General features: G+C 41.6%; 1 protein-coding gene across 1 annotated transcript; it reads left to right on the forward strand.

Annotated features, from left to right (window-relative positions):
- The first annotated feature begins 204 nt into the window (after nucleotides 1-204).
- LOC106605245 (dorsal root ganglia homeobox protein) lies at nucleotides 205-10,342 on the forward strand. Its single transcript, XM_082957196.1, has 6 exons — nucleotides 205-325; nucleotides 1,052-1,155; nucleotides 1,582-1,683; nucleotides 4,371-4,546; nucleotides 5,062-5,174; nucleotides 8,683-10,342. The coding sequence occupies exons 1-6, from the start codon at nucleotides 268-270 to the stop codon at nucleotides 9,087-9,089; spliced, it is 960 nt and encodes a 319-aa protein (XP_082813322.1). The 5' UTR covers nucleotides 205-267; the 3' UTR covers nucleotides 9,090-10,342.
- The last annotated feature ends 1,284 nt before the right edge of the window (nucleotides 10,343-11,626 follow it).

Raw genomic sequence — 11,626 nt, forward strand, 5'->3', positions numbered from 1 at the left:
TTGGTTTATTTGGGTGAAGCGCGGGGAGTTTTGTGGAGTTTCTTTAGTTGATCTACTTTGTCATTTGTAATATCAACACTATAATAATTTCACTGATTACGCAGTTTGACTGATGTCAAATATCCATACAGACAACTTGGAAACATCTGGACCCGCTATTCTCTGATCTGCAGCTGAAATGATTTGGTTTATTTTCAGATTTCTCTGTGACATCGGGCTTTTGTCCACACAGATCCACAGATAAACGAAGCCACCTAGAAAACCATAATGTTTTACTTCCACTGTCCCCCTCAGCTGGATGGAGAATGTTGTCGGACTAATACACGTAAGTAGGCTAAACTGTAGCCTAAAATGCAGCAACTTTTGGCTGAGTCGCCATAGATAGGCTAGAACGTGTTGACAGTGGTTTTATCTGGGAAAAGCAGCCTTATAAATACTTCAGTCTATAACTTCTCTATCTTTGCAATCAAGTTCAAATATCTGTAGCCGAATGCTACCCCTGAATAGGCTGCAAGAAGAGTGGTTTAAGTTGTATGACTCTGCAATCATCTGAATAACATATTTGTATCACTTTTTAATTTGTTTCACAATTTCATTGTGGTAAATAAAGGGGGGGGGGGGGGGGGGGGGGGGGGGGGGGTGTGTGTGTGTGTGTGTGTGTGTGTGTGTGTGTGTGTGTGTGTGTGTGTGTGTGTGTGTGTGTGTGTGTTTGTGTGTGTGTGTATAGCCCCGGGGCTGAGGCAGGTGTGTTGTCCCGTCTGCAGCCACATATGTTTTGGTGTCTTGACCGGGCATCAATGTTTTCATGGCTCTAATAACATGAATACACTAGATCATAGTTCGTTTCAATGGGCCATCCTATTAACTCACATCCTAAAAATAAACAACTGCTTAATTAGTATTTTGTTTATTTAGGTTTGTTGTAAAAATAAGTTGCAAAGTGTTTGCATGTCGGGTTTTAAGTGCAAACAAATGAAAGTATAGTACATTTATTTATACCGACAAGTATTTTTATTGGAACATTTCTTAGATGATGTTGTTATGTTTCCAGTGAACACCAACGGGTTTCCCAACCATTCGTCAGCAGGTGATTTTGATGACGGCTTTCTGCGGAGAAAACAGCGTAGAAATAGAACAACATTTACGCTGCAACAGGTAGCAACCAATTATAAAACTCTGGACTGCTTAGAAATGTAACTCTGTAGACTACATGGTTATAATGAACTGAATCCAGTGTGAACAAAAACATGTGTCAAGCTAGCTAGGCTACACACATTTAATTTTACGATTAATGATTATTATGATGATGCTTAACATTATTTCCACCAGAAAAATAAAATGTATCACTTCCTTATTGCTTGCAGTTATTTTAGTTAATATCATTTTGTTGCCTAGTTCGGCTAGTCATCTTTCGCCTCTAAAAGTAGCCTAGACTACTTACCAAAACAGACATTTTGTAGATTTTGTAGATTTCGTTCAAAAACCATCACACCAAAATATACAATTGTGTGTTGTATTATGAATATGAATAATAAACTAGCATAACTTTAAAACAGCATATTATATTTTCCCCTTTCTCAGTTGGAGGCTTTGGAGGCTGTGTTCACGCAGACTCACTACCCCGATGTTTTCACACGTGAGGAACTGGCCATGAAGATCAACCTGACTGAGGCGCGTGTCCAGGTGAGCACACACACAAGGCACTGTCATTCTCTTGATGCACTTTAATAATTTATCCACTTCGATCTAAAGTCCCCTGTTTTGGGGACCTGCATGGTTCTGGTACCAGTTCCGACCGGCATTTTCACTTATAAAGCAATCTGTGGACACCATAGATTGGAATGGCTTGCATAGAGCAGTAGCCCTGATTCTCACAGACACATATATATGGTGTATAGCAGGATGTGAAATCTGACACCACTTGAAGCTGAGATGTTCCTTCTACCATTTAATTCGCTTTTCCAACTGTCCATCAACTCCAGGCTGAACCCTATGTCACAGCCCTATCAACACATATGCCTCTAAACCTTTCATCATAATGCAGTGGAAGAGACTGATTCCGTTGCTGTAGCTCATTCAGAGATCGATTTATAGCCAGTAATCTAAAATAATACATCGATTTTAAACAAAATACACATTCTGTTTGTCATAGATGGACAAGATTAATATGAGCTGAAAGGTGAGTTCCTACCGAGTTCAGGAAGCCAAGCTAGAGCTCTGTGAGATGTTCACAGCTATGGGGGCAGATGTTTTGATCAAGAGAGACCTTTAGAAAATATGGACATTTTCTCTAACACTAAATATACAAATATGTATTTTACTGTTTTATGGAAGGTGAAATCTCATAGTTAATCATTTTAGAAATGTATTATATTATATTTAGAACAGAAATAAGTAATTTGAAGTCTTATTCGTACAGTTTTGTTGAATAGGAAATACATCATATAAAATATTTCATATTTTCATATTTTTATCAAATATGTACTGTGTACTTGAGCTTGTGTCCTCAAAAGTGACTACACACTGGCAATGTATAAATATTTTTTACCAGAAAGGTGAGATTTTAACCTTTCTTGGAGTATGCATCATTACCAGTTATTGTTTATGGCCCTCTCATGAGAAATTATTACTTTTGGTGATTAAGTAGATTACATTTTCGATTACATTAAGTTACATTTAAGACGTTTTAATAACATCAACATAATGGTGAATATTAGATTAAGTTGATTAATCGGTCATTCATAATTAACCAGCGATAATGTTCTTCACTAATTTGTCGACATCTCAAAGGCTAACAAAAAAGACATCATCCATGCGTGTCCATTTCCATGTCTCGGAAAAAAAGAAGCATCAGGGATGCTTTTAAAGACAGCAGTAGATAAAAATGTTAAGACAGCATTTAGGATGTGCACGCTCGCACCCACACACACACATACACAAACACACCTTAACATTATTTAAAAATTTGTCCATTTATATTCTGCCCCTGCCCTCCACATATGCGTGGTTATAAACTTGTTCAGTTGTAATTGAATTCAGTGTGTCCTGTATGTAATTCCATGCATTCCTGATTTGCTTTTGGGGTTTGTTGTGAGCGCAGATCTAATTGTAGGAAATATAATAGTTAGGCTTTGCTTCCCCTGGGTCATCTTACTATCGCTTAAAGCCGACAGCGCGCTGCATAATAGAATCCCGAGCTGTAAATTAGGGATTGTAAACAAATTATTCTGTTCTAATCCGATTACAGCATTCTTATTATTAAATCTGAACATGAATCGGATGCAGCATACAGGGACATTATTATTAGAAAATAAATGTCCTTTCTGTTGTAGTGTTGGATGGCTTGTCTTTATGTGCATGTCAATGGATTTCCCCCCTCCTTAAAGCAGCAGCCAAATGGAGATTAATGTAGCAATTACCGGCCATTCAGAGGGACGGGATCACGACTCTTAGCTGTAAGGTGCTGTAAGGTGCAGGGGTGAGATAGTAGTCTCACAATGACAGCAAGCCGCCATATTGTTGTCCTGTCACTAAACCAAACTGTTGTCCTTTTCTTTTATATCGACTGAATGCGATTCGTTTTGTTTGGATGCTGACATCATTGTACCTCGGCTCGTCACACAATAGTGACTGTTCTGTCCCGCGTGCAGGTTGCATGCAGTCATTCTGATTCGCACTCCCGTCCAACCCATTCCATTCACACACATCATGATTAATGCGTGCGCGAGCGCAGTCTTAATCAAATCTGATGTTGTCAAACAATCACTAAATAGGGGAATAAATGACTTAATCACAGTTCTCTCACTCAGGCGCCCGACTGTTATTGGGAAGTCATTAAAATATGATAATGAAAAATTGCTCAATTAAATGTTGTTATAGGAAATGACCTTCATTCAATTAGGATATAGTAGTTGGCAGTATGTAGCGGGCTAGAGACTATGGGTGGGAGAAGTTTGGGAGAAGTTGCAGTGCAAAGTCATTCAGGCAGAGAGCTTTAGTCCAACACACACACACACACACATGCACACACATGCACACAAACACAGGGACTTCTATACCTTTATATTATCATGAACCAAAAATGACATTCATTTTTTTATACATTGGATAATAAGATAGTTAAATCACCATATTTCGGTGCAGAGACATGATTCATGAAATCTGTCAATTTTCTGACCGACTGTATCATACCTTCCACTCCTGGGTGCATAAATATAAAGATGTTGGTCAGTGTCTCTTTTGAAAATAGATTTTATCTCGATGAGACTAAACAACACGTCAACATACAAAAGCAGGTATTCATTAGACTACTTTAAATTGCACAAAGGAGAGAGCAACATTTCATTTTTTACTCCTCTCCTCCTGTCTAGGTGTGGTTCCAGAATCGTAGGGCCAAGTGGAGGAAGACGCAGAGAGGAAATTCAGACCCCGACGGAGGTAAGGAGCAGATTAACGAGGGAGGCACTCCTCCGTCCAGGAGTCTGAACTCCCAGTCTCCTGTGGACCAGAGCAGGAAACAGAAGGAACCTCTGGAGATGCAGCAGAGGTGAGAGAACAGGGATGGGGACACAGATGGGGACAGAGATGAGTTTCTGGGGAGTGTTCCCCTTCAGAGTTAGGCCTCTTCTCCCATTACAAGTTTTTACCAGTGGTCGGTGACCTTGACACTGTACACTGTCATGGGGTATTGAATGCCTGAATTTGGGGATTCTGATCTTGCCACTGTCCATGGTGCTGAAATCTCGCTCTCCCTGTGGCCAGTAATGTTGCAGCTGTACCTCATGGCAGCTGTCCACTGTTACTTGATGCTGAACAACAGATCACAGGTGTCTGAGTGTGCAGCTGTCCGTGGTGCTGAAATTGCAGATCACATTTATTTGCTTGTTGTTTACATCGGACCTTCCACACGTGATTAATTCACCACAAATAGTAACCCACTCATCTTCCCCTCCTCTCTCCTCCTCACTCCTCTTCACTTTCCTTCAGTTGCAGGATAACCATAATCTCTTATCTCTGCTCTGAGTCATTTTAAACTAACCTCAATCCTCTCTCTCCCCCCAGTATAAACCGAGCCGTAGGTCCTGGTGGGCCGTTCTTTCCATCCTGTCTACCAGGGACCCTCCTGAACTCAGCCACCTATGCCCAGGCTCTGTCGCATGTTGCCACAATGAAGGGTACGCAAGATTCACAACGTGGCGCAGTGTTGCAATGTTGTTTTTCATCACAAAAGGGGTGGCTTTTATATATGCTGCGGCATTCAACATACTTTTGTACTACCTGAAATTTGAGATGTGCCATATCATTCCTTCCGCAGCTGTGGGTGCAGTGTTGTCACTTGATTCCTTGATCTGATCTATAGGCTATATAGGCTATTCATCAAAGTAGTGTATTTTGCATTGATAACCAAATGTAATCTCAGCAACTGTTCAAACAGTAAACCAAACAACAAGAATCCACAGCTATTTTGTTTAGAAGTAATAACTGGTCATTCCAGGCTATTGTGAAACTAGCTAGACGTGTTTTTTTCTCTGTGAACTAAACATGATGACGCTCTATTTTGAGCCGATACTGGAATGAATACACAAGCAGCATATCAAACTGGGATAATGTTTTACGCTAAACCGTCAATATAATATACAATATATGACCAAAGGTATGTGGACACCTGCTCGTTGAACATCTCATTCCAATATCATGGGCATTAATATGGAGTTGGTCCCCCCTTTGCTGCTATAACAGCCTCCATTCTTCTGGGAAGGCTTTCACTAGATGCTGGAACATTGCTGTAGGGACTTGCTTCCATTCAGCCACAAGAGCATTAGTGAGGTCGGGCACTGATGTTGGGCGATCAGGCCTGGCTCACAGTCAGAGTTCCAATTCATCCCAAAGGTGTTTGATGGTGTTGAGGTCAGGGCTCTGTGCAGCCCAGTCAAATTCTTCCACATCAATCTTGACAAACCATTGCTGTATGGTCTTCGCTTTGTGCACGGGGGAATTGTCATGCTGGAACAGGAAAGGGCCTTCCCAAAACTGTGACCACGAAGTTGGAAGTACAGAATCATCTAGAATGTCATTGTATGATGAAGCGTTAAGATTTCCCTTTACCAGAACTAAGGGGCCTAGCCCGAACCATGAAAAACAGCTCCAGACCATTATTCCTCCTCCACCAAACTTTACAGTTGGCACTATGCATTTGGCAGGTAGCGTTATCCTGGCATCCACCAAACCCAGATTCATCCGTCGGACTGCCAGATGGTGAAGCGTGAGTCCAATGGCGGCGAGCTTTACACCAATCAAGCTGACGCTTGTCATTGCGCATGGTGATCTTGGGGTTGTGTGAGGCTGCTCGGCCATAGAAACCCATTTCATGAAGCTCCCGACGAACAGTTATTGTGCTGACATTGCTTCCAGAGGCAGTTTGGAACACGGTAGTGAGTGTTGCAACTGAGGACAGGCGATTTTTACGCGTTATGCGCTTCAGCACTCGGCGGTCCCGTTCTCTGAGCTTGTGTGGCCTACCACTTCGCGCCTGAGCCATTGTTGCTCCTAGACGTTTCTGCTTCAGAATAACAGCACTTACAGTTGACCGGCGCAGTTCTAGCTAGGCAGAAATTTGACGCACTGACTTGTTGGAAAGGTGGTATCCTATGACAATGCCACGTTGAAAGTCACTGAGCTATTAAGTAAGACCATTCTCCTGCCAATGTTTGTCTATGGAGATTACATGGCTGTGTGCTAGATTTTATACACCTGTCAGCAACGGGTGTGGTTGAAATAGCTGAATCCACCAATCTGAAGGGGTGTCCACATTTTTGTATGTATAGTGTATACAGTGGGGGGAAAAAGTATTTGATCCCCTGCTGATTTTGTACGTTTCCCACTGATAAAGATAGGATCAGTCTATAATTTTAATGGTAGGTTTATTTGAACAGTAAGAGACAGAATAGCAACAAAAATATCCAGAAAAACGCATGTCAAAAATTTTATAAATTGATTTGCATTTTAATGAGGGAAATAAGTATTTGACCCCCTCTCAATCAGAAAGATTTCTGGCTCCCAGGTGTCTTTTATACATTAGGAGCACACTCTTAAAGGGAGTGCTCCTAACCACAGCTTGTTACCTGTAAAAAAGACACCTGTCCACAGAAGCAATCAATCAATCAGATTACAAACTCTCCACCATGGCCAAGACCAAAGAGCTCTCCAAGGATGTCAGGGACAAGATTGTAGACCTACACAAGGCTGGAATGGGCTACAAGACCATCGCCAAGAAGCTTGGTGAGAAGGTGACAACATTTGGTGCGATTATTCGCAAATGGAAGAAACACAAAAGAACTGTCAATATCCCTCGGCCTGGGGCTCCATGCAAGATCTCACCTCATGGGGTTGCAATGATCATGATAACGGTGAGGAATCAGCCCAGAACTACATGGGAGGATCTTGTCAATAATTTCAAGGCAGCTGGGACCATAGTCACCAAGCAAACAATAGGTAACACACTACGCCGTGAAGGACTGAAATCCTGCAGCACCCGCAAGGTCCCCCTGCTCAAGAATATATATACATGCCTGTCTGAAGTTTGCCAATGAACATCTGAATGATTCAGAGGACAACTGGTGAAAGTGTTGTGGTCAGATGAGACCAAAATGGAGCTCTTTGGCATCAACTCAACTCGCCGTGTTTGGAGGAGGAGGAATGCTGCCTATGACCCCAAGAACACCATATCCACCGTCAAACATGGAGTTGGAAACATTATGGTTTGGGGGTGTTTTTCTGCTAAGGGGACAGGACAACTTCACCGCATCAAAGGGACGATGGACCCCCGTGTACCGTCATGTACCGTCAAATCTTGGGTGAGAACATCCTTCCCTCAGCCAGGGCATTGAAAATGGGTCGTGGATGGGTATTCCAGCATGACAATGAACCAAAACACACGGCCAAGGCAACAAAGGAGTGGCTCAAGAAGAAGCACATTAAGGTCCTGGAGTGGCCTAGCCAGTCTCCAGACCTTTATCCCATCGAAAATCTGTGGAGGGAGCTGAAGGTTCGAGTTGCCAAACGTCAGCCTCGAAACCTTAATGACTTGGAGAAGAACTGCAAAGAGGAGTGGGACAAAATCCCTCCTGAGATGTGTGCAAACCTGGTGGCCAACTACAAGAAACGTCTGACCTCTGTGATTGCCAACAAGGGTTTTGCCACCAAGTACTAAGTCATGTTTTGCAGAGGGGTCAAATACTTATTTCCCCCATTAAAATGTAAATCATTTAATAACATTTTTGACATGTGTTTTTCTGGATTTTTTTGTTGTTATTCTGTCTCTCACTGTTCAAATAAACCTACCATTAAAATTATAGACTGATCATTTCTTTGTCAGTGGGCAAACGTACAAAATCAGCAGGGGATCAAATACTTTTTTCCCCCAGATTGACGGAGAGAAGCTTGTAGTAACCTTAACAGTTAACACAACTAATGGTAAGAGGAGAGGAGTAGGCAAGTGATGGTGATGATGATGATGGTGGTGGCAATGATAGACATACCCTACTGTATTTGTAAGAAACCCTAAAACAATTTCCTGACCCTGACCTTTGTGTTTATTTATTTATTTAGTGTGTGTGTGTGTGTGTGTGTGTGTGTGTGTGTGTGTGTGTGTGTGTGTGTGTGTGTGTGTGTGTGTGTAACCAGGAGGTGGTCTTTGCTCTTGCTGTGTTCCTGACCCCATGGGCCTGTCCTTCTTGCCCCCCTACGGTTGTCAGGGCAACCGTACAGCCAGCGTGGCAGCCCTGCGGATGAAGGCCCGTGAGCACTCTGAGGCCGTCCTGCAGTCAGCAAACCTGCTGGGGAATGGCCATGGGCATGGCGCTGGAGTAGGAGGCCTGTCCAGGGTCGGTGTGTCCGGGGATGGGTTGAAAAGGCCCAGGATGGAACCTGCCCTGGGAGTCATATCTGGATCAGTGTCGTGTGTTTCTGGAGCCGTGCGGAGAGGAGCAGGGGGCGGACTTACTCTCAGCCCAGGCTCCAAGGCACCAACTCAGGGTAGCGGGTCTGACATGCACCCCCTCTGCCCCAAGGAACCACTGGAGAAAAAGTGAGTGTGTGTGTCTGTGTTCGCTGCCCAGAGGAAACAGACGTACGGACAGTGAGGATGTACAGACAGACTGACGGACTGGGACTATAACTCCTGTAGTGTGACTGTGCCTGTTGTTATGACCACTTTCCCTCTCCCTACTCCTCCTAAAGCACAACTATGGACCTATTTCTACTGGAACAGGGTGAGGAGTGGGTACCCAGATATCATACTATATGGATTTAACTATCAAGATATTTATTTGATTGTGATTTATTTCTGGTGGGTGAATATTGCTGAATGCCGTGGGGCTGTTGCTGAACCATTATAATGGACTCTATATGGGCTCTTTGTAAGGGATAACTTGAATACATTGTGTGTGTGTTTGCGTGTGTTTGTGTGTGTGTGCTTGTGTGTATGCGTGTGTGAACAGAGAACCTGGCTGATGTGAATCTGAGGCATTTCTCTTTCTCTCTCATCTTGGCTACACACTCTTCCTTGTGTATTATTAGAGTATTGTGTTACAGAACGTCACCAGACAATGTAACATGTTGTGTTTGTATTCTTATGACCACATGTAAAACACAATGTGAAATATTGACGATTCCATTGTTTTCACTGGAGCTATTGTCATTATTGTTCAGGTTTTCAGGCTAGTGACCAGAGAGAACTCCAACTAATTATTTATTTATCTTGTTTAACTGACAGGGACAGTGCACATGAATCAACATATACATTTCACATCAGTTGAAGCTGATGTTGCTTCGCTGTCCCTTGGCTAATAGATATGATACAACAGTTGTGTTGATATCAGGGCTGTTGCTAATATTTATTCAGTCTGTTAGCACTTCTGTGGTGTTACTAGCGTTAGCCGAACCCAGATCACTTTAGTCCTGTTGTCTAAAACAATTAAAGATGTATTGTCTTCTGTTGCCTCCCGCCACAGCCATCTGCTCCTATCCATTATTCATCAGCTTCCCTTAAAGCTAGAGAGACGAGAGCGATCATTGTTCTTATTATTTATTTACTTTTAGGAACGCCAACGCCACTCACTGCTTTTCTTTTCTCTCTCTCTCTCTCTCCCTCTCTCACTCTCTGTCTCTTACTGCCTCTCTCTAGCCTTCTCCACCTCTCCCTCTCTCTCACATGCCTCCCCCTCTCTCTCGCTCTCTCTCTCTCTCTCTCTCATGAGATGCATCGCCAGGTTTCAATAACCCATTGAACATGATACATGCTAATTATTAATGCCTAAATGTATATTTACAAAACACTTTTTTAAACACCCAGAGCCTCCTTCATGGTTCATCAGCAATTGTTGATTAATTAATTTACTAATCATTTTATTTATTTATTTTATTTTTTTCCCCAGATCAGATTGAGAATATTAACCGTAGCGAGAGAGAGCACACAGAGACCAGAACTTAGTCTGATTCAATTTGCGTCCTTTTCAGGAAATCACTTTTGTTAGTCAATAACACAATTAAGCAAACTACACACAAAATAGCATTAATAATTGATGGTGAGTTGTGTATTACCACAAAGTACTGGGTTAATAATTAATAATGAGGGAGACACCCTGGTAACATGGAGGAGGGAGATAATGTCAGAAGGCCAGGATGGAGCACTCACACTTTTATTCTCTCTCTCTATTCCTCTCTCTCCTCTCATTCTGTATCTCCCTTTCTATCCCTCTCTCTATTTCCCCCTGTATCTTTCTTTCATCTCTCCCTCGATCTCTTTCTCTCTTGCCTTTCACACTGAAATTGACTGCATGCTGTGCATAGTTCATATATATTAATAAAGTGACGATTTAATTGAATCTTTCAGTAATTGAGTTATATTGTTAATGTATTTGTATGAGCAAGAATTATCTCTAGCTTATTTTGTTTTACACTTTGTAAACAAAACAAGTGAAACCTCATACGAAACAAAGAGCCATGCATGTATTTTGTTGAGTGTACATGATTATACTCTAAAATGTGGATACAATTGTGATGCTTCTATTCAAAACTTTTGACCAGTGATTGTGTTTTCCAATCTAATATAAGTAGCAATGTAACTCATGTAACACTGAAATGCTGGCCAGATTTATACAGTAAGGAAAGGCAAGTTTATTTGTGTTTTTGCATTACTCCAGTCATTGTAGCACATATTGTTCAGAATATCTATTATGCAATCAAGCCCAATCAAGAATGACTTGATTAATCAAATCATACAATGGTAATACGTAAATGTATGCGTTTGAAAAATGCAATGACATGGCAGCAAATTATAATGTTGTGTAAACTTATTATAACAATGGTTATATTGTGTGTACTTATTATAACAATACTTATTATAACAAATGTACACTGCTTCCGAAAATGGAACATTTATTATATCATGTGGCTGACATTGACATACGGTCTAAAACTCACAAAAGATTCAGACAAACCATTTAAATCTCTCCAAATTGAATACAGTGGTTTTGGAATTGAATCATAAAAAAAAAGGATTCCGGTCTTATAACGGTTCGGATCATCATAAGTTCTGTATAGCACTCATAATTCACTGCTTTAATAT

The sequence above is a fragment of the Salmo salar genome, chromosome 01 (assembly GCF_965601325.2).
Source record: "Salmo salar chromosome 01, fSalSal1, whole genome shotgun sequence".
Lineage (NCBI taxonomy): Eukaryota > Metazoa > Chordata > Actinopteri > Salmoniformes > Salmonidae > Salmo > Salmo salar.

What these genes read in the sequence shown, in the direction of transcription:
- LOC106605245 (XM_082957196.1), top strand. Translation starts at nt 268, where the DNA reads ATGTTTTACTTCCACTGTCCCCCTCAGCTGGATGGAGAATGTTGTCGG. An exon ending in CCTCTGGAGATGCAGCAGAG is followed by an intron (nt 4,547 to 5,061) that starts GTGAGAGAACAG and finishes CTCTCCCCCCAG; the next exon opens with TATAAACCGAGCCGTAGGTC. An exon ending in GCATGTTGCCACAATGAAGG is followed by an intron (nt 5,175 to 8,682) that starts GTACGCAAGATT and finishes GTGTGTAACCAG; the next exon opens with GAGGTGGTCTTTGCTCTTGC.